The 24,316-nt window shown below is 41.6% G+C and overlaps 1 protein-coding gene across 1 annotated transcript in view; it reads left to right on the forward strand.

Annotated features, from left to right (window-relative positions):
* Positions 1–918: 918 nt before the first annotated feature.
* Positions 919–24,316, forward strand: part of LOC120307497 (protein bicaudal D homolog 1-like) — a 55,171-nt gene continuing 31,773 nt past the window's right edge. The window contains exons 1-5 of the mRNA XM_039342340.1: positions 919–948; positions 3,189–3,340; positions 7,313–7,630; positions 8,655–8,845; positions 12,487–12,597. Of these exons, the coding sequence (XP_039198274.1) occupies positions 919–948; positions 3,189–3,340; positions 7,313–7,630; positions 8,655–8,845; positions 12,487–12,597 (802 nt within the window). The remainder of the gene's footprint in view (positions 949–3,188; positions 3,341–7,312; positions 7,631–8,654; positions 8,846–12,486; positions 12,598–24,316) is intronic.

Consider the following 24,316-nt stretch of genomic DNA (forward strand, 5'->3'; position numbering starts at 1 on the left):
GGAACATTATATTAATTTCAAATATGAAAATAAAATATGGATGTTAAAATTGAAAAGATAGCATATATTATCCCTTAGTGAAAAAGAACCAATGTTCCAGCCAAATCTACTGCTCTATGATTAACTGAAAAAAAAATTCAGTTTTATATCTGGTTTAGTATCTTCTTGATAAAAAAAGGAGATTGCTAACTACCAGAAATAGTTGTTAATTAAATGCCTGTTAAGAGTGATTTAACCAAAGCTTGAACTGTGGCCTTGTATATAACATTGTGCTTTTGTATATTTGCGTCTACATATTTCCTCATATCCTTAGAGTAAGGAACCAGAAAGTATGGGAATTGAGGAACTGGTTTTCCAAAGGTATGTGCATTTTACAATGATATGTGCTGGAACGGTAGTGTGGAAAGTTGTGGTAAGAACATGAATGAATGTGAAAAACTGTGGTCAAAACAAGAACAAGAAATTGGCTCAATTGCCATTATGACCCCAGAGGTCATGTACTTCTGTGTTTAAGGTATAAAAGAGTGGAACTGAAAAGGGATAAAACATTTCAGAAAGCATATAACTGACTTTTTCCTGTATTACCTGATACAAACCCAATATTGTCCTAATCCTACGAAGGCCTAAATACATGCTACCACTACATGGACATACCTCAACACAGCACATTAGCACATATCATGTATTCAATGTTGGTGTAATTTTTACAATGTAAATAGAGGTTTCCATAAATCAGACTTCCAGCCAGGTGCCCTTCAGATGTGTTGGGAAAGAAGGCTAACTTAAAATCATCTTCATTTTAACTATAGTATATATCCGTGGTGGCGAACCTATGGCATGTGTGCCACAGGTAGCACGCAGAGCCCTCTCTGTGGGTACGTGCACCGTCACCCCAGTCCTAGGCCTTCAGTCCCGTCCATGAGCAACCTGCATCAATACCCGCGCAGGGTAAGATTACCATGCCCACCCCCACCTCCCCGAGCATTTTTTACTAACCTACCTTTCAGCTGCATTCCGTTTCTCCATTCGCTTCTCAGCCTTCGCCGTCTTTCTGGGACTATAGGAAAAAAAAAGCTCCATCAGACTTTAACTTCTTGTGAGATCTCAAGAAGTTAGAAAGTCTGATGAAAGTTTTTTACCCATGGTCCCACAAACACACAATGAAAGCTGAGAAGCGAATGGAGAAACGGAATCAATCATTCAATCAATTCCAACTTCGCAATCTTTCACGAGAAATTGGAATTGATTGATTGACCTTCCCCCCCCCCAAAAAAAGCTTTCTTTGTTTCCTTGCACGTGGCGGCGGATTGCAAAGGAGCAATGGCACGGGGCTGGAAGTCAGGTAAGGAAAGAAAGGCAATTTCTGGGGGGAGTGAGGATTTCTTTCCTTAACTGCCCCACTTGTTCTGAGGCCACTTTCCGCTCAACCACATTGCTCTTGCCAATGGCCTGACTGCCCACTTCAGCGCCCTCCCTCCCTGAGCCTCCGGCGCTCCATCTGCAGCTTTGGTGGCTCTGTAAGGAGAGCTGTGAAATTCTCTTCTCTGTCAGAGAACTTCGCAACTCTGCCTACAGAGCCACCAAAGCTGTAGCTGAATGGGCAGATGAGGGGGGAACCTGCCCCACTTGTTCCATGGCCGAGCTGCATTGCAGCGGCATTGGACGCAATACTTGAAGTGGCAAACAGCCACGTTGCACCAAAACTGTCCGTTTGCCGCCTCCTGCCCACTGCCGCTGCCATGAGGCCACAGAACAAGCCAGGCGGTGGTAAGAAACTGGTATAGTGGTTCCTTACCTTCGCCCGGCTTGTTCCACGGCCTCACGGCAGTGGCATTGGGTGCGACGCATGAGACGGCAAATGGCTGTGGCCAGAGGCAAAGAGTTGTGTCACACCAAAACCTGTCGTTTGCCACCTCCTGCCCTATGCCGCTGCCATGAGGCTGCGGAACAAGCCGGGCAGCGGTAAGAAACCGGTATACCAGTTCCTTACCTCTGCCCGGCTTGTTCCGTGGAAGTTTTTTACCCATAGTTCCACGATGCGCGAGGTGGCAAACAGCTACATCACACTGAAACCGAGGGGCCAGCAGGCTGTGGCTACTGATGGACACAGTTGGCCCCAATGTGCTTGCTGTGTGTGGGTGCCGATGGTGTCAGGCAGCAGCTGCCCCTACCTCGCCTTGCCTTGCCCTGTGGCAATGGTACCCCTGCCCTGCCCCCTGCCTCACCTCACCTCACCCCGCAGGACGAGCCTCCTGCCCACCATCCCACCCACCAGAGGCTCTGCCTGGCCCCCACAGGCGTCCCTCCCCACGAGTAACATTGAGGTGGCCACGCCCATCCTGGCCACGCCCACCCAGTCTGCCATGACCACCACAGCCACACCCACCCAATGGGCCACACCCACCCGGCACCCGATGATACATAAGTGGGTTTTGGGTTGCAGTTTGGGCACTCAGTCTCTAAAAGGTTCGCCACCACTGGTATATATCCTTCAAATTCTCCATTCCAATACATAAATATTTTCTTAAAATCTTCTACTGTAATCTCATGTTTCTAAAAAGGTTCTTCTATTTGAAATTCCTAAACTTTATTTTCCCTCCCAACCTTTTAATCTCTTAATGGAAGAAGGGGATTTTCTCGACATTTGTCTCCTTCTAAATCAGTGTTTTTCAAACTTGACAACTTTAAGATGTGTGAGTTTCAACTCCCAGCATTCCTTACCCAGTATGCTGAGGTATTCTGGGAGTTGAAGCAGTAATGGATTTAGCCAGTTCGCACCAGTTCGACAGAACCGATAGCTAATTTTTTATTACCCAAGCCCAGAACGGACTTCTGGAAGTGGCATCCACACAGAGAACCGGTTGTTCACATATTTGAATCCCACCACTGAGTTGAAGTCCATACATCTTGTCAAGTTTGAAAAACATAGTTCTATATTGTTCAATTGAGGAAGCCTTCTTTGTTCCTTTTAGGCACATTATACTTAGTTATTATGGATTTACCTTTCTTTTCAGCCAAGAAGAAAATTCCAAGTTATCCTTTGAATTCAATCCCGTACTTGTATCAACCAGATGAAAATAAATACATATGTTTTATAATAAATGCATAAACCTGGAAGAATCCAGAATGATTTCAACAGCAAGCTTTTATTCTTTGCTTGTGACACAAGATATGTATCTTTGTTTTAGACAGCAGAAGTGGCCCTGGCCAACCTGAAAAATAAATACGAGAACGAGAAAGCCATGGTAACAGAAACAATGACTAAACTGCGCAACGAATTAAAAGCTTTGAAAGAAGATGCAGCAACCTTCTCATCCTTGAGAGCCATGTTTGCAACCAGGTACAAAAACTAACTGTCAAGACAGGAATTTAGCTTGTTAAGCAGGAGTTTAGGTTTGACTTGGCACGAAAAAAGAGGCAAAGACCAGTCTCTCTGAGTCACACTTCTTTTTTTCAGATCTGAAGAAAGGTGGGTCCTCCCATAAAACATACAATCCTTGGTCATCAGAATCCTGGACAACAAGATGGAGGGAAAAGGCACTGGAATTAGGGGTGCTGACTTACAAGCTCTTTAGGAGCAGTTTTTCTAGGACATTGTTTATGAGCTGTTTTATATTCCTAGCAGTTTTGAAGCCATTGTCTCAGCCAACTGTTCTCCAGGGGTTCAGGCAAGAGCTGATTTTAACTTTATCTGCAGAAAAATTCTCCAGAACAATCAGTTCATAATTATGTATTAGCTCTATATATCTGCATCCCTAAATAATTTGTCCATGAGATTCTGATCTGTTCATAGTATTAATTTGTGAAGGTACAGTAAAGTCAGTAAGCATGATTCCTTTCCCTCCTATTGTTCTTTAAAAAAAAAAGAATTGCTAATATGATGATGATGATGATGATGATGATAATACAGTTGGAAGGGACCTTGGAGGTCTTCTCGTCCAACCCCCTGCTCAGACAGGAAACTCTATACCAGGGATCCCCAACCACCGGTCCATGGATTGGTACCAGGCCGCAGCATGCAAGCAACCAGGCCATAAAAAAAAGCAAAGCCCCATTTGTGGGATGCAGGCAGCACACGAAATCAAGCCCCCTCCTGTGTGTGGAAAAACCTCTCTCCACATAATGATTCCTGGTGCTCAAAAGGTTGGAGACCTCTGCCCTACACCATTTCAGACAAATGGCTGTCCAGTCTCTTCTTAAAAACTTCCAATGTTGCAGAATTCACAACTTCTGGAGGCAGATTGTTCCACTGATTCATTGTTCTAACTGTCAGGAAATGTTTTCTTAATTCTAGGTTGCTTCCCTCTTTGATTAGTTTCCATCCATTGTTTTTTGTCCTGCCTTCAGGTGCTTTGGAGAATAGTTTGACTCCCTTTTCTTTGTGGCAGCCCCTGAGATATTGGAACATTGCTATCATGTCACTCCTAGTCCTTCTCTTCATTAAACTAGACATACCCAATTCCAGCAAGCATTCCTTATATGTTTTAGCCTCCAGTCCCCTAATCATCTTTGTTGCGCTTCTCTGTACTCTTTCTAAAGAGTCTCAGCATCTTTTTTCACATCGTGGTGAGCAAAACTGGATGTAGTATTCCAAGTGTGGCCCTTGCCAAGGCCACACTTATTTATTTAAAAGGATAAAAATGAGCATAACCTGGACTGGTGAAGCTGATAAGAAAAGAAATTGGGCTTCAAGATATATTGATGGGAAAAAAAACACTTAAGAATATACTGGCAATTGGAAATGATCCAAGAATTATTTTATTAAAGCTAACAAGTTACAAAGAGTCTCTGTTCTCCAGCTATCAAGAGAGAAGAACACCAATCAAACTCTTATAAAGAGTTGTAGAGATTTAAGTTGAGCGTACTACACATTTCACCATTGACCAATAATTATTTTAGCCCTGATAAGGAAGACAGATAAAGAGTACAAAGGAATCTGACTGTCCCTGTGTGAGAACACTTTATTATGTAGAATACTTAGCCTGTGGGAACCAATTAAGCTGATGGTTATTCTAATCTAACCCTCTCCCACTTTGAATAGGGGAAGTTGTAAACACACAGATAGGTGCATACAAACAATAAAGGTATCCTCCACAATATTTAAATTTTAGGATTTTGTAGTTTAGAAGGAAGGCAAAGCAGATGACTTTTTAAAAATCCTCTAAAATGTCAACTTTTTTTTAACCTGATACTTTATCAAATTAAACAAGTAATTTTTTTAAAAAAATATTGTTTTTCTTTTCTTGGTTCATTGTTAACTTTAAACAAGCTTTACAAACACCATGTGGCAGGTCATAAAAGAAGTCCCTGCACTTTGCTTTTAGTGAAAGGAAGTAATAAAAAAGGTAGATTAAGCTTCTAGAAGAAATCTTTCACTTACACTATTTAATACAATTTTCCAAAATCTGTTGATTCTGTACGTTGCATGTACAAAAGTACCATTCTTATTTCCCATTGGTTTTATTTTATAACCTCTTGCTTAAATTAGCCATTAAAACATTTGTAGAATTAAGTCTGAGCCATTGATAAATAATGGGGTCAGACTCCACTTAAATGTAGCATAATGTGATTTTCTAAAATTTGGCTTATACACAATATATATTTGGGTAAGCAAACAGAAAAAAAATTCAGTAAAATTACAGATTCTTCACTCAGTGACTGAAACTATAACCCAGCATTTGATTCTCTGGAAAAATGCTGTTTTGGTATCATGGATAATTTCTGTTTCAATTTGTAAGTGATCATTACATCAAGCATCAAGGTAATTTTTTAAAAAAAGAAATAGTCATCTTCCTACCCTAAAAACCGCCCGTGTAAATGTAGTAGCAGAAGTCACTTTCAAAGTAAGAAATATAGTCGCAGCAAAAGGAGAGTGCTGTCAGTAGATAGCTGGTCTATGAATACAATAAAACAGGGGTGTCAAACTCAATTTCATTGAGGGCCGCATCAGCATTGCGGTTGCCCTGGGGGGTGTGTGGCCAGGGTGGGTGCAGCCTACTGGGTGGGCGTGGATGGAGTGGGTGTGGCCTACTGGGTGGGCATGGCCAGCTCTACATCATTCGTGTCAAGGGGGCCTGTGGGGGCCTGGGCAGGAGTGGAACAGATCTGAGAGTCTCTGGCAGAAAGGGGTGGGACAAGGGCAGAGCCCATCAAGCTGGATATGTGAAGTAGGCGAGGGCCATTTGCTGGCCACTTCCAGGCGATGGTGCATTTCTTCATTCCTCACAAAGGGTGACACCTTCCCAGCATGCACCCAAGAGGTGGGGCTGATGCAGCAGGGGCTGGTTCCTCGCTGTTTCCAGACAGCCTTGTGGAGCTGAATGCATTTCAGCATAGATGGCCACCACAAAATTGTACATTGGTTCTCGGCCGGCCTGGGCCAGGGCCAAGGCAGCGGGGGCCGTTCCCTCACTGTTTCCAGGATGGCTTCACGGGCCACATGAAACCAGTCATAAATGGAAGGTTGCAAAGCTTTTTTTTTTTTACAAACAGTTGTTAAATGAGGCAATTGGTAATCAAGGACTATATTTTCTTTCAGTGGGTCTCCTGGAGTGCTCTGCTTTAGGCAGCACTTACTGTTATGGATTTGTGTCCCTACGTTATCCTTAGTTCAGTTGCTTTGGAAGAAGAATAGATAGAGTATATCCATGGTAAGATTAGCTGTGCCAGAAAGAACAAAAGCTGCTCTGGAATGTGTGGAGGTGTGAACAAGCCAGGGCAACACTCCTGATGAAAGGTCTAATTGTTTTAAAGAATTGCTGACAGTTGCCAGGTTTGCAACTTTAGCCTCTATGAAGCTCCTTTTTATCTTAAATCTGAAGTGCCTCAAAAGATCTTTGATGCTGCTGAAACCCAAAGGAATGACTTTTAGAATAGAACAGAATAGAATAGAATAACAGAGTTGGAAAGGACCTTGCAGGTCATCTAGTCCAACGCCCTGCCCAAGCAGGAGTCCCTACATCATTTCTGACAATCTCTTCTTGGAAGTGATGAAACACCAACAATATCTGAAGGCAGTCTGTTCCATTGGTTGATTCTTCTCACTGTCAGGACCCCTCTCCCCACTTAGAAAGTGTTGGTGCTGATGTCCACATGGTTCATGTATGCCAGGCATGTCAAACTCGCAACGTCATATGACATCGCATGACATATCGGGGCTTTCCCCCCATTGCTGGCAATGGTGTGGGCACGGTTTCGGTGTGACGCATCCGGCACATGGGTCGGCAGTTTGACATGCCTGATGTATGCAAAAGAAAAAAAAAAGGCTGACCAGGACAGCTTGACCTGTTCCTCTTTCCTTTTTTCCCTCCAGGTGTGATGAGTATGTCACCCAGTTGGATGAGATGCAGAGGCAATTGGCAGCTGCAGAGGATGAGAAAAACACCTTAAATTCTTTGCTGAGGATGGCTATCCAGCAAAAACTCGCCCTGACTCAACGCTTGGAAGACTTAGAGTTTGATCATGAGCAGTCCCGGCGGAGCAAAGGCAAACTTGGGAAAACCAAAATCGGCAGCCCTAAAGTAAGTGAGGAGGCATCAGCCACCGTGTCAACCATAGACACTTTCCTCCTGCATAGTCAGGGCCCACAACCACCAAACATACTGGTCAGCAGTGGCACTCAGAGGAAAAGGTATGCATGCAGTCCTATTTATAGTACAGTGCAGTGGCCTGACTTGATTTAAGGTCATCCACTGAATTGCAAATACATTATATATTTTATGAGAAGAGGTTGGGGATGGGGGGAAGAGAAGTAATGGCTTTTCAAACTGTAAACATGGGCTTTTAATTCCATCTGCCATGGTATTTTCTTGTCCCTTTTGATACGGTCATAGTTCATGTCTTCTTAGCATTTCAGCATATTCTGTATGTCTTGAATGCCTCTGTTTGAGATAGAGCTGAATACCTCAGATGCAGGGCTGAGCCTATGTTGAAAAAAAGCACATCTATCGAAAATGGAACATTCTAATAAACTTTGGTGCTAATATATTTCCCTCAGTGGGTGGAGGGTTTTCATTCCCATGTGCTTCTCAGTGTACGTGTCAAAAAAGCACAAAGAAAGAATGAACGTCTAAGACAAACTCATATTTGACAATCCTGCTAAAGGCCGTACCACTGTAAGAACCAATTCAAGTATGTCCCTGTAGATACAGTTCTGTTCGGTGTAACTTTTAACTACAATCATGTAAATATGTCTGGAAGTCTACCTTCTAAGGAAAGAACAGCGGGTAACCCACGACAATGTATTTATGATGATGATTTGTAGTAAATTTATGTTGCTGTGGAACTATGTTGATTCCTGGCAACATCCAAAAACCATCTCCAAGAGGTGGAGGGGCAGATGCCATCCTAGTGTGACAAGCGGCAGCAAGAATAGATTGTATTGAATGCATATGCTGGGACATCACAGTATTGACTTGGCTTGATTGATCACTCAAGTTGAATACCTATTTTTTTCCTCAGATATACAAAATCCTCCCTCCCCCGTAGCATTCTATTATGGGATGGCAGCAATTATAGAAGATATTAGCAATATTTTGGGTGATTTTTCAGGAGGGTGGGTGATGTGTGATGTGTAATTCCAGGGGTCATTGCTCAGTAATTAAAGTAAAAACTCTTTTGTTTCCGTATGTATTTTTTCTTGGATCTCCTGCAAGACAATTCTCACCTTCCCCTTGTGATCAGAGCCATTCCAGGACTTCAGGGACCTATCTACTGCCTTTATTAAGAGCCCCCCCAGATCACACCTCCACAGAGTCATTTCTTCTGAGGGGTCCCATTTCCATGAATGAATCCTTCCATGGGCACCGTCTCAGCAAGGAAAAAAGGTTAACCGAACCCATCCCAGGTAAACACTTTTTCCTTGGGTGCATGTAGTGCAAAATGATTAGCTTAAGTAGAAGGGGAATCCTCTCCAAATGCTCTACATGCTATCTTTAATTTGGACATATGCTCACCTCTTTAGAGATGAGCATCCTCAAAGTACTTTCCCAAAGCTTATTTTTGACTAAGCAGACGGAGGGTTTAATACAAAGTGTTTTTTACTTATTTAAATTTCTACTACACAAAAGATATAGTGGCTCATATTTCTCTCTAACCCAGTTGGTGAAGTGTTAGATCAATGTTTCTCAACTTTGGCAACTCTAAGGTATGTGGAATTCTAGGAGTTGAAGTCCACATATCTTAAAGTTGCTAAGGTTGAGAAACACTGAGTTAGTGATAAAAGCATCTCAATGAAATAAGCTTCCCTGGCCCTTCCCTCATTATGAACTAAGTAAATTGTAGACTTTCTAATCCATATTAAGCCACAGTTATGTGTTTTGCCTGGATTAAATAAAAATTAAGACAGTTTTTTTTTCTGAGTTCAGAGGTAAAAATGCTCTCTAGATAAATATTGAAGGCTGTCAACCATAGGAAGAATGACAGAAAAGATCTTCTGTCCCAACACTGATTCAGTTTGTAAAAATGGTTTATGAAATCTCATGTAATATGACCAGTGCTCATAATACTTTAGCCACTATCTTTTAAATTTCCTTTCTATAGGTCCGTCCGTGTATATAACATATTGGCAAAGCAAAAGAGAAATATAGCAAAAAGAAATCTTTTGCATACCTACACACTATACAAATAGAATACGATGGATATATTTTTATACAGAAAACAGTGTTTTCTCAAATTGCATTCTTTGGGAACATTTTGATAAGAATAAGTCCTTACTTTCCCTATGAATCATGATTTTAAAAATGCACATTGACAGAAGCTTAGGAAAGTACTGCACACACAAGGCAGAACCTAATCTATTACCTCTAAAAGAAGTATCTTTTTCTTGAAGTGATATTTGGAGGGCTTTGGCTGTTCTACACCTTTGATTTTCAAAAACCTTCTCCTACCGTAATAGAGTTTTAAGTTACCCATGTCAATCAGCTTTGCTAGTTCAAAGAGGGTGAAGTCTCAAAACATTAGTGTAAATATTCAAAAAAGCCATGGATTTATCTTCAGAAGTTACTGACTCGCAAACAAAATCTTTTTGTATATTTTTTTGCAATTCTTCCCAACCTGTAGCCATGATTTAAACTTACTTTAAAATGCCAGTGTGCTATGTTCATTATGGCCAAGATTATAATCCTAGTTTATTTCTAACTGGTTTTCAAGTCTTGACCCTTGCTAATTTGTAAAACTATGAGAATAGAGAAGATAAAAATAGAAAAAATGTTGCTTTGGCTAAATTGCTTTTTATTGCTTTTCTCACCCTCATTTCCTCCCTTTTCATTCTCCCTCAACCTTCAAGTTTCCCTGCTTAACCCTTTCCTTATCTAGCATTCTGGGAATGTCAGAATGCTCCTGCTTTTTTTTTTTTTTTTTTGATGTTGTTTTTCATAGAAAAAGACTATTGCTTTGAAAATGTAGATAATACTGATTTAGTGCAAAATGAAAAATTCTTAAAGGGAGCAAATGTTGATACCAAGCATTAATTACACATTGTTTAAGATGGTTAAATATTTTCCCAGACCGATTTAATATCAATGAAATTGGGATACCTCATCCTTTTTGATCTGGGGCACATTAATCAGTTAGATAAAATGCAATGAACATTTTCATAAAGTGACTGCCAGGCCAATCAGAAAATGAACAGCTGTCCACAGAAATATCTGTAGTGGTATGTAGATAGTCAAAATATAAAACAGACTTCTTTTTTCAACAGAATCAGGTTTTTTTAATAAAAAATGATTTAGATACAGAACATAAATAAAAGATAGGGCTGAAGTCTGATTTCTCTCCTTCCTCCGCAGAGCATAACAAATACCACTTTTGCAAAAGAGAACTTTGCAGTACTTAAACCACCCTCCTGCACAACTTTAAGTTGCTGTGTGGGAATGCTGAAAGGAAACATCTTATGATGCAAAGCTGTCCTGCTCCATCTTGGAACTCAATAGGAATTCACTTTGTAGTAAAACTACATTCTAAACTACTGTGTCTGATATGAAACTGTATAATATCAACTTGTTTGTTTTTCAACAGTCTCAAACAACCCAGGTTAAAAATTGTCTAAATATTTTGGAGACCATGAAGAACAAGGTTATAAATAGTTGTAGGTGCTTGTTTTATATTAAAGAAAAACCTTGCCATACATTTTTTTCAGTTCAAGGCATAGTTTGAGAGAATACTGTATGTGGAGCTCAAGAATAATTGGTTTAGAACAAAGATAGCTGTTATACTAAGTAGTAAACAGCTATCTTTGTTCTAAACCAATAAGTAAAATCTGAAAACTCATATTGGCATATTTTCTTAGACAGAGAACCTTGACACATTTCAACAAACTGCAGTGGTGTCTCTCATCCTTTGTATAACTTCCACATTTGAAAGGAAGCTCCTTCTCATTATTCTTGACTATTGATTACAGATTTATTATTACTATATTATGTTTTGTACTGTGTTTTATTTTGTACACTTCAAAGAATATGAGGCAGCTTGTAAATTTAAAAAAACTATAATCCAATATATAATTTTGTGGCTGGGATTATACTCCAGCAAAATTCCACAAGCATTACCTTTTTGAGCTAGTGAGTCAAACTTGGCTCCTGGTCTCTAAATGCAAACATCCATGTTGGTGATTTGGTTTTATGCAAGCAGTTTGCCATTGCCTTTAAAAAATAAAAAAACTTCTTACAGCTCTAGAGTTTCCTGGTGATTTCCCACCTCGTTTGACTGTACAGATAGTCCTCGACTTACAACAGTTCATTTAGTGACTATTCAAAATTACAACGGAACTAAAAAAAGTGATTTCTGACTATTTTTCACACTTATTACCATTCCAGCATCCCCATGGTCATGTGATTAAATAAATATTTATGATGGTTTCAGTGTCCAAAGGTCATGTGATTGATTATCTTTTGCAACCGTTTTACAAGCAAAGTCAACGGGAAAGCCAAATTCACTTAACAATCATGTTGCTATGTTAACAACTGCAGTGATTCACTTAACAATTGGAACAAAATTCACTTAACAAATGTTTTGCGTAGCAACAGAAATTTTGGGCTCAGTTGTGGTTGTAAGTCGAGGACTACCTATAATTAGTTTTTTCAAGATCAGCTAAGTACTGTCATTTGCTGTAACGTTCCAGAACCTACTACCTCTATAGGACCTAGCAGATACGTATCCCAAAAAACCCTTCTAAAAAGTCTCCCATAACTTTAGAAGCATCCAGGCAAAATGCTCTTTTATAACTAAAGTCCTAACTGAAAATTGGAAGGAAAACAAATCAGAAATTGGCCAGCACACCTTTTATGAGGTTATATGGCTGAGGTTCTAGTGAACAAGATAGGATGAAAACAAATGGCATGGCATTGTTCAAATTTAAACCACGGTATGATTTCATATCTAGTTGTGAGAGGCAATCAAAACAAATCATTGTTAATGTTACCTTGACAAAATCATCTCTCTTGTAGCTTGCTTATTACTTACAAGTTCCTCTCTTCTACCTCTCTAAAGTCGTGGCTCCAGTGCAACGTTTCCCAGTACGGGACATCTCTCATGAGGAACACTTGAAAGCCATTTTGATGGATTTGGCAACTAGGCCCAAAACATGTTACCAAATACAAGGTGGGGGTATTTTTAATTATATAAGTAATTCCACCACCACTAATAATTACTTTGTTGGATTGTGCTAAAGTTAGTCCCAAGATACTGTGTCTTTGGTGGAAATAGGTTGAACTGATATATTTTAAATGTTAAATGCAAGAGACTAATAGCCCAACACCCCTTTTCCAATTACTCTCTTGTAACTTCTTGTAGTCCATATTTTTGCTTTATTGTTCCACTCAAATGTAGAGAAGTTTGTTTGAATACCCTTTTAATGTTTCAAAGCAAAGTAACATAGAATAAAATGTTCCAGGGAAATATTATATATATATTATTTTTCTTTATAAAGGCAAATAAAGGGAAAACGGCCTTTTCCTTATTTCCATTAAATAATATTTCCATTAAAAATGCCTGTAGGAACAAAGAAAACGAAATACAGTGAGGGTTAGGATCTGTACTTCCAGAGACATAGAGAATTGAAAAGAACATCTTTTACAACACTGGCAGCACAATCTCAGAGACTGATTCATTTGGTTATTCTTCCTTTTCTAAATTACAAATACAAATATCAGCCAAGAAAAAAAAATTACAAATATGAAAGAAATAAGATTCTATTCCAGCATTTTTTAATCTTGGCAACTGTAAGATTTGTGGACTTCAACTCCCAGAATTCTCCAGCCAATATGGAAGTACTTAAATCCTGGGAATTGAGTTCACACATCTTAAAGTTGCTAGGGTTGCAATACACTGCTCTATTCAGCTACACTCTACACAGAGTAGATATGGGGAAGAAGCAGCAGCAACACCAACAGCTTTTCCTTCTTTCAGATTGAGGGGAGGACAATCTTTCCCCAAAAGAGTGCCTATTGCAGTAACTGGGGTCTATAGGTGTAAGATGACCTCATAGTCCCCATACAAGGGCTATGATGCTGAAAATACCCAGTATATATGCTCACAGTAAAGTCATACACATGAACTTCTGAGTTATTCCACTTTGTCTATCTCTTTATTAAGGCTGTTATCTTGAAAGCTCAGGATCTTCACCCTGTGTCCAGGCCTGATAAACCACACCACATAGGTGGAAAGGAGTAAGGCTTTTATTTGAAAATAAAAGGTTTCCCAGGAGGAAATTTCAAAGTGAGCACATATCTCTTTTTGGAGTTGTAAGGTTTTCCACTTAACCTCACAGACTTCTCTGCGCTACTCAGAAATTTCAAAGAGCCAAAAGAAACTCCTGAGCCGAGGTTCCAGCAAAGAAAACAACTTTATTTTGGCCAAGATAGAGTTGGGTAACTCTATCTTCTCCCTCTTTGTGGCTGTACACCCAGAAGAGATTTCTTCTACCTGTATACTCTTTCAGAACAAAGAGATCCAGGTCTCTGTACCAGGGGCAAGGAAGCACAGAAAAACAAATTCCAAGATGATGACTCATATACATCAATCCAAGTTCCAACCGTAACTCATTTCCTTCCCCCTCCTCCTTATTTCTTGGACCACTGGACCTTACCTTGCTTTTTCCATGTAAGCAATCTCCTGTATATTTGGCATGAGACATTGCTTTTTCAATATATATGAAACATTTGCTTTTATGTAAGTAATTTCCTGATATGAGGCACTTGTAAGGTTGCATATAAGCAAATTTATATAAAATGGCTACAAACTAACATTACTAATGTCAAACTTAAACATAATTAAATCATAAGCATAATGAAATCATAAGTAGAATAAGGTTCCTTCAAAGGCTTTTATCTTACAATAACATTCCTGAGCTAACAAACATTCCTAAGTAACTTGGTACCAGGCTGTTATCATCTTGACAAGCAGGCATTCCTAATTGCAAAGGAAGATGGGATGGTCTGGTTTCCCTCTAGTGCCATCATATACACCTAACAAGCAGATTAACCAGCGAAATAGGTACAAAATGCCACAGCTAAAGCTATGTATTAAATAATAAGCAATACATGAATTAAAATGATTTATCAATGCATAAATAAAATAGGTTAAAATGGGCTGTCTCCTTAAGGTCAATCAGATATATTAAGCTCAAACTATATATTACACTAAATTTGCTTTTAGAAAAAAGAGGCTTAACCAGGCCACATGTTTAATAGAAAAATACATGTACAGGAACTCCCTATAATTCTCCCCCCCCCTTTTTTTTTCAAAATTAACTCCAGTTATTACAACATACATTTTAAAGCGTATGTGACCTGTGCTTTGGCTCATATAGCTCAAAGCTACCGTATTTATACTGTGTATATTATTTAATCTGTTTTATATGGTTTTCTTGCAATGTATGGCTGTGAAAGTTGGACCATAAGAAAGGCTGAGCGCCAAAGAATTGAGGCCTTTGAACTATGATGCTGGAGAAGACTCCTGCGAGTCCCTTGGACTGCAAGGCGTTCAAACCGGTCAGTCCTAGAAGAGATCAACCCCGACTGCTCTTTAGAAGGCCAGATCCTGAAGTTGAAACTCAAATACTTTGGCCACCTAATGAGAAGGAAGGACTCACTGGAGAAGGGCCTATGCTGGGAAAGATTGAGGGCAATAGAAGAAGGGGACGACAGAGAATGAGATGGCTGGATGGAGTCACTGAAGCAGTAGGTGTGAACTTAAATGGACTCCAGAAAATGGTAGAGGGCAGGAAGACCTGGAGGAACGTTGTCCATGGGGTCGCGATGGGTTGGACACGATTTCGCAATTAACAACAACAACAAATATGGTTTTCAATGTGGAGACTCAGTTTGGTATAGTGGTTAAGGTGCTGACCTAGAAACCAGGAGACCATGAATTCTAGTCCTGACTTAGGCAAGAAAACCAGGTGGGTGACTTTGGGCCAGTTGCTTTCTTTCAGCTCAACTCAGTTAACAGGGTTAACCATCCATATTTGCAATAAATATAGCATTATTAGAGCTGGACGCTGAGAATGGCTCATTGAAGAAGAATTGATGCCTTTGAACTGTAGTGCTTGCGTATACCATGGACAGCTAGAGTAACTAACAGAGAGGTGTTAAATTGTATAAAACCCAAACACATCACTGGAAGATAAAATCATAAGACTACATCTGATTTACTTTGGCCATGTTAGGCTTGCAAATTCATTGGAGAAGGCAATGATGCTAAGAATGGTTAGTGGACAAAGAAGAAGAGGCAACAGGCTGGCTTGATAACATCAATTCTGATGCAAAGTTGATCATACAACAATTGAGAGAAGCTGTGCTTGACAGGGTAGTATGGAGAGCACTTGCCTATAAAGTCACCAAGAATTGGACATGATTAAATGGTTAAAAACAAAACGAAACATAGCATTCAGTGCACAGTGCTTAAAAGAGTTGGGAGTGAAAAAAAATTATAAACAGTGCTCACACAAGGAAAGGCAAGGAAGGACTGGATGAAGGGATGACCTTTACATTCCAAAATAAGTGCCTTGTAAATAGCAAAAAAAAAAAAAAAGTCCCTAGTCAAGTGGAATCATAGGGAAAGTCCACTTCTGTGTAGTTGATGGGTGAGATCTGCAGAGTCTGTACCAAGGGTATTAATAAGTGTCCAAATCTGTATAAAGCAAAAGAAGATTGTAGGCAGCTGAGGTACCATTGTTTAGAATCTTATTCATGCCAATAATAAGTGAAGGAAGAGGGGTGTCCTTGGTGCTCTCTGAGCTTGCTTGTTTTCTTGCAGATGTTTCACTGCACAAACTAGGTAACATTATCAGTGTTACCTACTTTGGGTAATGAAATGTCTGCAAGAAAACAAGCAAGCTCAGAGAGCACCAAAGACCCCTCATTTCAACCCTGAGTTACAAATGTTCTTTATTGATAAATGAATGGATTTAGTTTGAATTATACTTTTGAATTGCAGAAATGTGAAGAGCAGGCAAACATTGGAAAATATTTCCCCTTTAGGCTTCCACACCTTGAGAAAGCAAGACCTCCTGTGTTGGACGATGCTTACTTCTTGTAGGCGTGTTTCACATTTCAATCTTAGTTATTACACAAATGCATGGGAACCAGCATAGAGGGAATTAAACAACCAGATTTCACAGATTGTGAAAATAACAGCAGTGAATTAATATTCAGTGTAAGCATGAAAAAATGTAGGATCAAAGTATATTGATAATTTTTTTTAATCTTCTTAGTGCCATGATTTCTAAACAAAGATTAGATAGACTGCATGAAGTTTTAAAATATTGACTGGAATTTCTTGACTTCAACTAGAGGAACATCTGCTGCTTTGATAGTGGTGGGCAGGTGCCTTTCCCCATTTATGATTGTAGAACAGTATTTTAAATATATGTATAGCTTCCTAGTTAAAACTGTTGCCTCTTTCATTGCGGTTCATATGATAGAAGAGAATGTAAATAAGGCACACAGGCTTACCGTATTTAATGCAGTTATCATTTTCTTAAGCAGGAAGTGCTAAATGCATTTTTAAATGCAATTTAAACATCTTTACAAGAACATTTAAATTGCTTTGTACTTTATTAAATAAATACAGGTTTTGTTTCTCATGCTGTGAAAGAACAGCAATGTATTGAAGGAACTCATAGAACAAGCTAGTACAATTGAGCAGGGACATGGAAGGATTAATGCAGCTACTAAGTCAGTGAAGTAATATGTCTATGGCAGTGTTTCTCAACCTTGACAATTTTAAAGCATGTGGACTTCAACTTCCAGAATTCCACAGCCAGCAATGTTGGCTGTGGAATTCTAGGAGTTGAAGTCCACATGCCTTAAAATTGTCAAGGTTGAGAAACACTGGTCTATGGTGATTCTCAGTCATCCAGGTCATAGTTTTCCCAAAGATGCTTTTTCATGAGGCAACTGGACTTTCTTGTTTTTCTTTGAAGACATTTCGCTTTTCATCAAGAAGCTTCTTCAGCTCTGACTGGATGGTGGGGAATGGAAGGATTTATACTCCATGCAGGCAGCTGGTCATTTGCATCCTTTTAGTCACTGAGGCCACTTGGAGGTTAATCTATGTCATCAGGGTCACCTGAGTAGTACAAATGTGTGTGGTGCCATCTTGGAACTGTTGAAAGGACTGTGTTGTAGACTGGAAATAGATGGTGTCATAGCCCTCCCCCTCTGTTGAGAGAGGGCTGTTCAATTTTGACATAGATGGCCTCTTTGACCCTCTTTCAAACCAGTGGTCCTCTCTGTCCAAAATGTAGACTTTGCTGTCTTAGAAAGAGTGGCCTTTGTCTTTTAAAAGTCCACACGCATTTGCACTACTCAGGTGACCCTGCCGACACAAATAAACCTCCAAGTGGCCTCAATGACTCTAAATAATGCAAATGACCAGCTGCCTGCATGGAGTATAAATCCTTCCATTCCCCACCATTCAGTCAGAGGTAAAGAAGCTTCTTGGATGAAAAGCAAAACGTCTTCAAACAAAAACAAGAAAGTCCCGTTGCCTCATAAAAAAGCATCTTTGGGTCAGTGGAGCAGTGTTTTTCAATCTTGGCAACTTTAAGATGTGTGGACTTCAACTCCCAGAATTCCCTATCCACCATGATCAGCTTTGGAGCTGCATGGTCACATGAACCATATCTTTTGGAGAAGTATATGTGGAAAGCATACTAAGTGAATGAAAGTATGAAATACTGAAACAAATGGATGTATATGACATAACTGAAGAAACAGAGTAAGTGGAGTTACCCAGTGTTCATCCCATGTTCACACATCCACTTCAGGCAACAGAAATTCTAGGGAGTATAATTATATTTGACTGTTCCTTCTTGGCAATTATAGTCCTTCCTTGCTTTTCTCTGACTTGTGAGAATTAATTTTCATACTACCAATAATAAAAATAAAACAAGATATGAGTAAATCTGAGCACTGCAGAAACAAGGAGCAGATGGAAACAGGTCAGTCTGCTTAAAAGAGGGGGCCACTAGACCACAAGTCCTTACAAAGAACAGAAGGAAAATGAAACGCAAGAGTGTGAGAAACACACCGAGCTTCCAAGCATTTAACAGTCATTCAAGCAGCAAGCAGAAGCAGCAAGCAGCAAGCAGTTTACTGAAAAATATGTTCTTGCAAAAGCGGGGTGGCTAGCAAGTAGGCACACCCAGGCATCAAATGGTTGCATATTTATTCCCTTTTCCTGAAGCACAAGTCCCTCCCCTGTCTCTCCATTGGCTGAGTACTGCAAGGTGCACTGCCTATCCGAAGTGCCTACTCACCCTAAGTGTATCTCCACCCCTGCTGACATCTCCCATTATCAACGCCCCTAATCTTTATATTGAGGGGAGGACAATTGCTCCTAGAAGCACGAAGCTGAAAACACCAGCCTGAAAATGACGAATGGGACTTCGTCGAAACGTCGCCAAGACACTTCCAATTATATATATATATTTGTTTTCTGAGGTTTTTGCGGGTGTTTGTATGTAGGTCTTTGGTTATTCGGGTTTTCTCCCGCGTCAAATTGGAAGTGTCTTGGCGACGTTTATATATATGGTACAAATAAAATACGAACACCAGGAGAGTATAAATATAAAAATATACTTTACTAAAAGCTGCCAAGCTTTCATTTGGAAACTCCAAACATCATCAGGGCTAAGGAGCCAGTAAACAATGATGACTTAAATGGGTTTTGCCGGCATCTGCACCCGGCTCATGGACCGCGTCACCGGTCCCGGCCGGTTAATTAGTGTTCCAGATGTTTCTTTATTACTCTCCTTACGCTTCCTTCTATGGTTCTTCCGGATCATTCCTTCCACTATCTCATTACTGGTATTCATCTACTCCACCACCCCTTTATCCTTATTTCCTTCCATAGCACTGACCCTCCTCCCCTTTTTGTTTTCATTCTCCACTCTGGGGGCATCTGTTTCTCCTCTATCAGTGTTACAAGCTTCCCTGGGCTCACCGACGCTCCCCCACACACACGCTTTTCCCAATCCCTGCTCCACACCCTTTCTTCTCACTCTTCCACTGTCATGAGTAACTTTCATACGGGTGTTACATATTTGGGGGTCTATGCCCTCCTCCTCGGTCCTGGCAATCTTCGTGTCGACAGTTCTCCACCGTTCCATTTGTTTGCTGCGTGATCGGGTGCTTACCCCGTCTCTCAATTCATCCCTCCTCCCTATCGCACGCTCTTCCCCATTGCTGATAGGAACGGTATTCAGGCGGACACCAGATCTCCAGATCTCTGCATTCTGATTCCCTGCGTTCTCACTCCCCTCTTCTGTGCTCGTCTTTGGGGGGACTTCAAAGTGTTCGTCCCGGGAGGGGGCTGTATTGTTGGTGGGGGTATTCCTTGTCTGCAGGGAATGAGCCGTGCAGATGCCGGCAAAACCCATTTAAGTCATCATTGTTTACTGGCTCCTTAGCCCTGATGATGTTTGGAGTTTCCAAATGAAAGCTTGGCAGCTTTTAGTAAAGTATATTTTTATATTTATACTCTCCTGGTGTTCGTATTTTATTTGTACCATAGACATGCCCAGGAGTCGTATTTTTATGCAAATTTTCCAATATATATATGTGTGTGTGTGTGTGTGTGTGTGTGTCTGTGTGTGTGTGTCTGTGTGGTACAGGTCTTTAGAGTCAATGGGTGCTGCCGATACGGGGTGCGGCAAGATGATCTCACAAGCCCCCCCCCGTACCTGTACCACACGCATGCAAGAACGAGAAGCATTGGAGGGAGGAGGGGAGCAGAAGAGGAACGTCACGACGTTCGAGGAGACCATAATCCCACCTCCCCCCCGCATCGGTGATCCCGATGTAACATGTGGAGGAAGGATGCAGAAGACAAAAAGGGGGGCATGATGACTGTGCATGACCATACTTACGAGGCTTATCACATGGATAAACAGCTCACCGAACTACCCCAATTTACTGCTGTAACCCAGGCAGCCCAGAATGTTACACATGACAACTGGGCACGAGGGGGAGGAGTTAGGGAAGAAAGGGAAAGCACTCGTAGAGAGAATAGCTGCATGAATGTGGATTGGAAAAAGGAAAGGGAAATGCAAACCACCACACAAACCTGAGGGAGAGAATGGATCAAAGGAGGGGGGCAACCAGGGAGATAGGGAGGTTGCCCCATCCACCCTAGAATCCAAGGAAAAGAAGGCAAATGAGGACATACACGTAGATAAGGGGTGCAGGAAGAAACGGATCACCGGAGTACAATCTATCCAATTAGGTCCGATAACGAGATCAAGGAGCCGGGCACAGACTCTGGCTTGCTTATAAGAGACTCTCCCACTCTCTGGCGTTTTAAGCCCTGATGATGCCGGCAGGTGACGGCGAAAGCTTGGCGGTTTTAAATTAAACTTTTATAGTTTTTAATTACTTTGGTGCTCATTTTATTTTAACATATATATATATATATATATATATATATATATATATATATATGTTTAATTAAAAGCGCCAAGCTTTCGCCGTCACCTGCCGGCATCTTCAGGGCTAGCGCGCCAGAGAATGAGGAAGTCCTTTATAGGCGTGTCAAGGTTTGCGCCCGGCTCCTTGACCTTGTTATCGGGCCTGATTGATTCAATTGCGTACGGTTAACCTGTTTTTCCTTTCTCTTTTTGGTTGCATTTCTATCTTCATCTATCTTTATTTCTCTCAACCTTGGGGTGGTTGGGTGGCAACTCCAGTTGTTTCGGTTGTCTTTGCATTCTAATCTGCAAATAGGTGCCTTAACACCTATTTCACCTTCCAGGGTACTATATATGAACAAATTAAAGGAACACCTATGGGGTCGCCGATCTCCAGTGTGGTTGCAGAGATAGTACTCCAACAGTTGGAACACATAGCGATGGCCCGGTATCAACCAAAATTCTGGGCCCGCTACGTGGACGATACGTTTGCGGTCATCAAGAAGCGACACAAGACTGACTTTATGGGCATTTTGAATTCGGTATACCCAGACATCCAATTTACTATGGAAGAGGAAGATCAGGGCAGTTTGGCATTCCTGGATGTATTAGTGCAGCGCCAGGTGGATGGATGTCTGGCTACCAGGGTGTACCGAAAACCAACATGTACGGACAGGATTCTCCACTTTGGGAGTAATCATCCGATGGCCCATAAAGTCAGCTGTGTCAGGACATTATTCAAACGGGTGGAGACACACTGCAGCACCGTCAGAGCCAAGAAGGAAGAGAGAAACCATCTCTTCCAAATGTGTAGACGTAATGGTTACCCGGTAAAGTTTATTAATCAGTTCAGTAAACCACCTGGACCCCGGGGTAACCTTACATCCCAAGAATCTATACCTCAGGCAACTACACGCATCACCCTCCCCTATATTCATAATGTATCAGAAGCCACAGCGAGGATCCTGGCACCGTATAACATACAGGTGGCCCATAGACCAAATCAAACACTGCGGGCAGCTATTATGCGCCCCAAGGACCCGCTCCCCAACACTGAAAGATCGGCAGCCGTTTATAGGATTGATTGCATGGACTGCCAGTGCAATTACGTTGGGGAGACTGCTAAACGGATTAAGACCAGGGTCCACGAACACAGATTGGCAGTGAGAAGGGGAGATTGTTACTCCCAGATATGGGCACACACGGTAGATCTGGGCCATAGGTTTAATTTTAGTGGCGTCAGCGTATTGGCGAATGATAACACCAAAGAGGGCCGCCTACTTAGGGAGGCATGGCTCTCGGATAATAGATCTATTAATAGGCATGTTGACCTATGCCCGGCATACGTGGCTTTAAGATCATGGAGCATTAATAATCAGCGGCAACACCCCCGATGGCTTAATAATAATCCCAGTGATACCAAAGAGGAAGGGCAAATTGCCCAACAGACCTGGTGCAATCCGGAGGAGGAAGGGCAACTGCGGGACACCCCGACCATCCCAGTGAGGCTACCGCAATCCCAGAGGACTAGGGGGGTGGTGGAAACTGAGATCTGGAATTCTGACAGTGAGAACGAGATGAAGGAGGATACGGCAGGTGGAGGCGCGGGGGAATCGCCAAACGCAACAGCTCGCCTGCGCGCCAAAAGAAACATCGTGGCCGGTCCGGAAGGGAGGAGAAGACCCCCTTGCGCAGCCAGAGCGATCGGACCTAAGGGGGATAGATCACGGGATATGGCCAACGACGAACCCCCAAGCACCGCCGGAGAGGAGGGGAGAAGATCAGAGAGCGGTGGGGTGCGAGGGATTGAGTCGTTACGCCCCCTACCCGATGATCCTGAGAACTCCCATGGAATGCATACGAACATCAACAGCGCAGAAAGGGGGTGAGCCGAAGAGAAACGTTATGACAGCCAGAAGGAGCGTGATTCGACTATTACACACACACACCCCGGACCGAGTACCCGAAGCAGGACGCGCGCAAGACAGCTGGGTATGGCGATGACCAGGAAACGACCCCTCCACCTTGCTGAACACCCCCCCACGCCGTATTTGACTCGTAACAACTCGCAAGACCATCCGGATGACGGGCGCACCAAAAATGAAAGTATTGGGACTAAAAAGGAAAGTTACTTTAAAAGGAACAATTGGGTAGGATATGGCTGTGAAAGGAATGTGGAATGTGCACTACCACCTGAACCTGGGGGGAGATTAGAAAAAGTTGCCACCCAACCACCCCAAGGTTGAGAGAAATAAGGATAGATGAAGATAGAAATGCAACCAAAAAGAGAAAGGAAAAACAGGTTAACCGTACGCAATTGAATCAATCAGGCCCGATAACAAGGCCAAGGAGCCGGGCGCAAACCTTGACACGCCTATAAAGGACTTCCTCATTCTCTGGCGCGCTAGCCCTGAAGATGCCGGCAGGTGACGGCGAAAGCTTGGCGCTTTTAATTAAACTTTTATAGTTTTAATTAATTAAAAACTTTTACAGTTTTTATTACCCTGGTGTTCATTTTATTTCTTTACCATGTATACTCCCAGGGTTCATATTTTTAACCTTTTTAACCATATATATATATATGTGTGTGTGTGTGTGTGTGTGTGTGTGTGTGTGTATTGTTGCTGTAGGTGGATTGGTTGATTGGTTGGGGAAAGATTGTCCTCCCCTCAATCTGAAAGAAGGAAAAGCCTGAAGATGACGAGTGGGACCTCATTGAAACGTCGCCAAGGTACTCTCAATCTTACATGGGAAAAGACCTGAATACACCGAGAGAGAGAGAGAGAGAGAGAGAGAGAGAGAGAGAGAGAGAGAGAGAGAGAGAGAGAGAGAGAGAGGGAGGATATACAGTACTCTGTAACAACAAATTTGGCTTTTAAGTTGCTTTGGTTCCCTCTTTGTTTAAACCAGTGGTTCTGAACCTGTGGGTCGGGACCCCATTTGGGGTCGAACGATCATTTCACGGGGGTCGCCAAACAACGCAGTCCACCATTTTTTCCCCCTTTTCCTTAGCTGTGCTACTCCCTTTTATTCTATTGGCTTTTGAAAGCCAATAGAATAGACTCTCTTGAATAGAGTCTAATTCTATTGGCTTTCAAAAGCCAATAGGAATTGTCCAGGCTGTCTCTGCCCTGCTGAGCCCGCCAAAAGTCCCATTCTGCAAACGGTGCTGCACCAGTTGAGTAGTCCTTGACCTACGACTGGTTGAGTAGTCCTTGACTTACGACCAGTTGGGGGTCGCGGCATTAAAAAGGTTGAGAACCACTGGTTTAAACCTTGGAAGATAAAATTACTAGATCATGCTTTTTCGTTGCACGCCTTTCTGCAAGCTTTTGCTGTAAAGCTACGCCTCTGTGGAACTATGAAAAGCTTCCTATCAACTTCCTTACTGTTTACTCTTTTCTCAGT

The sequence above is a fragment of the Crotalus tigris genome, unplaced genomic scaffold, assembly GCF_016545835.1.
Source record: "Crotalus tigris isolate CLP2741 ecotype Arizona unplaced genomic scaffold, ASM1654583v1 scf7180000017789.496130, whole genome shotgun sequence".
Taxonomy (NCBI): Eukaryota; Metazoa; Chordata; class Lepidosauria; order Squamata; family Viperidae; genus Crotalus; species Crotalus tigris.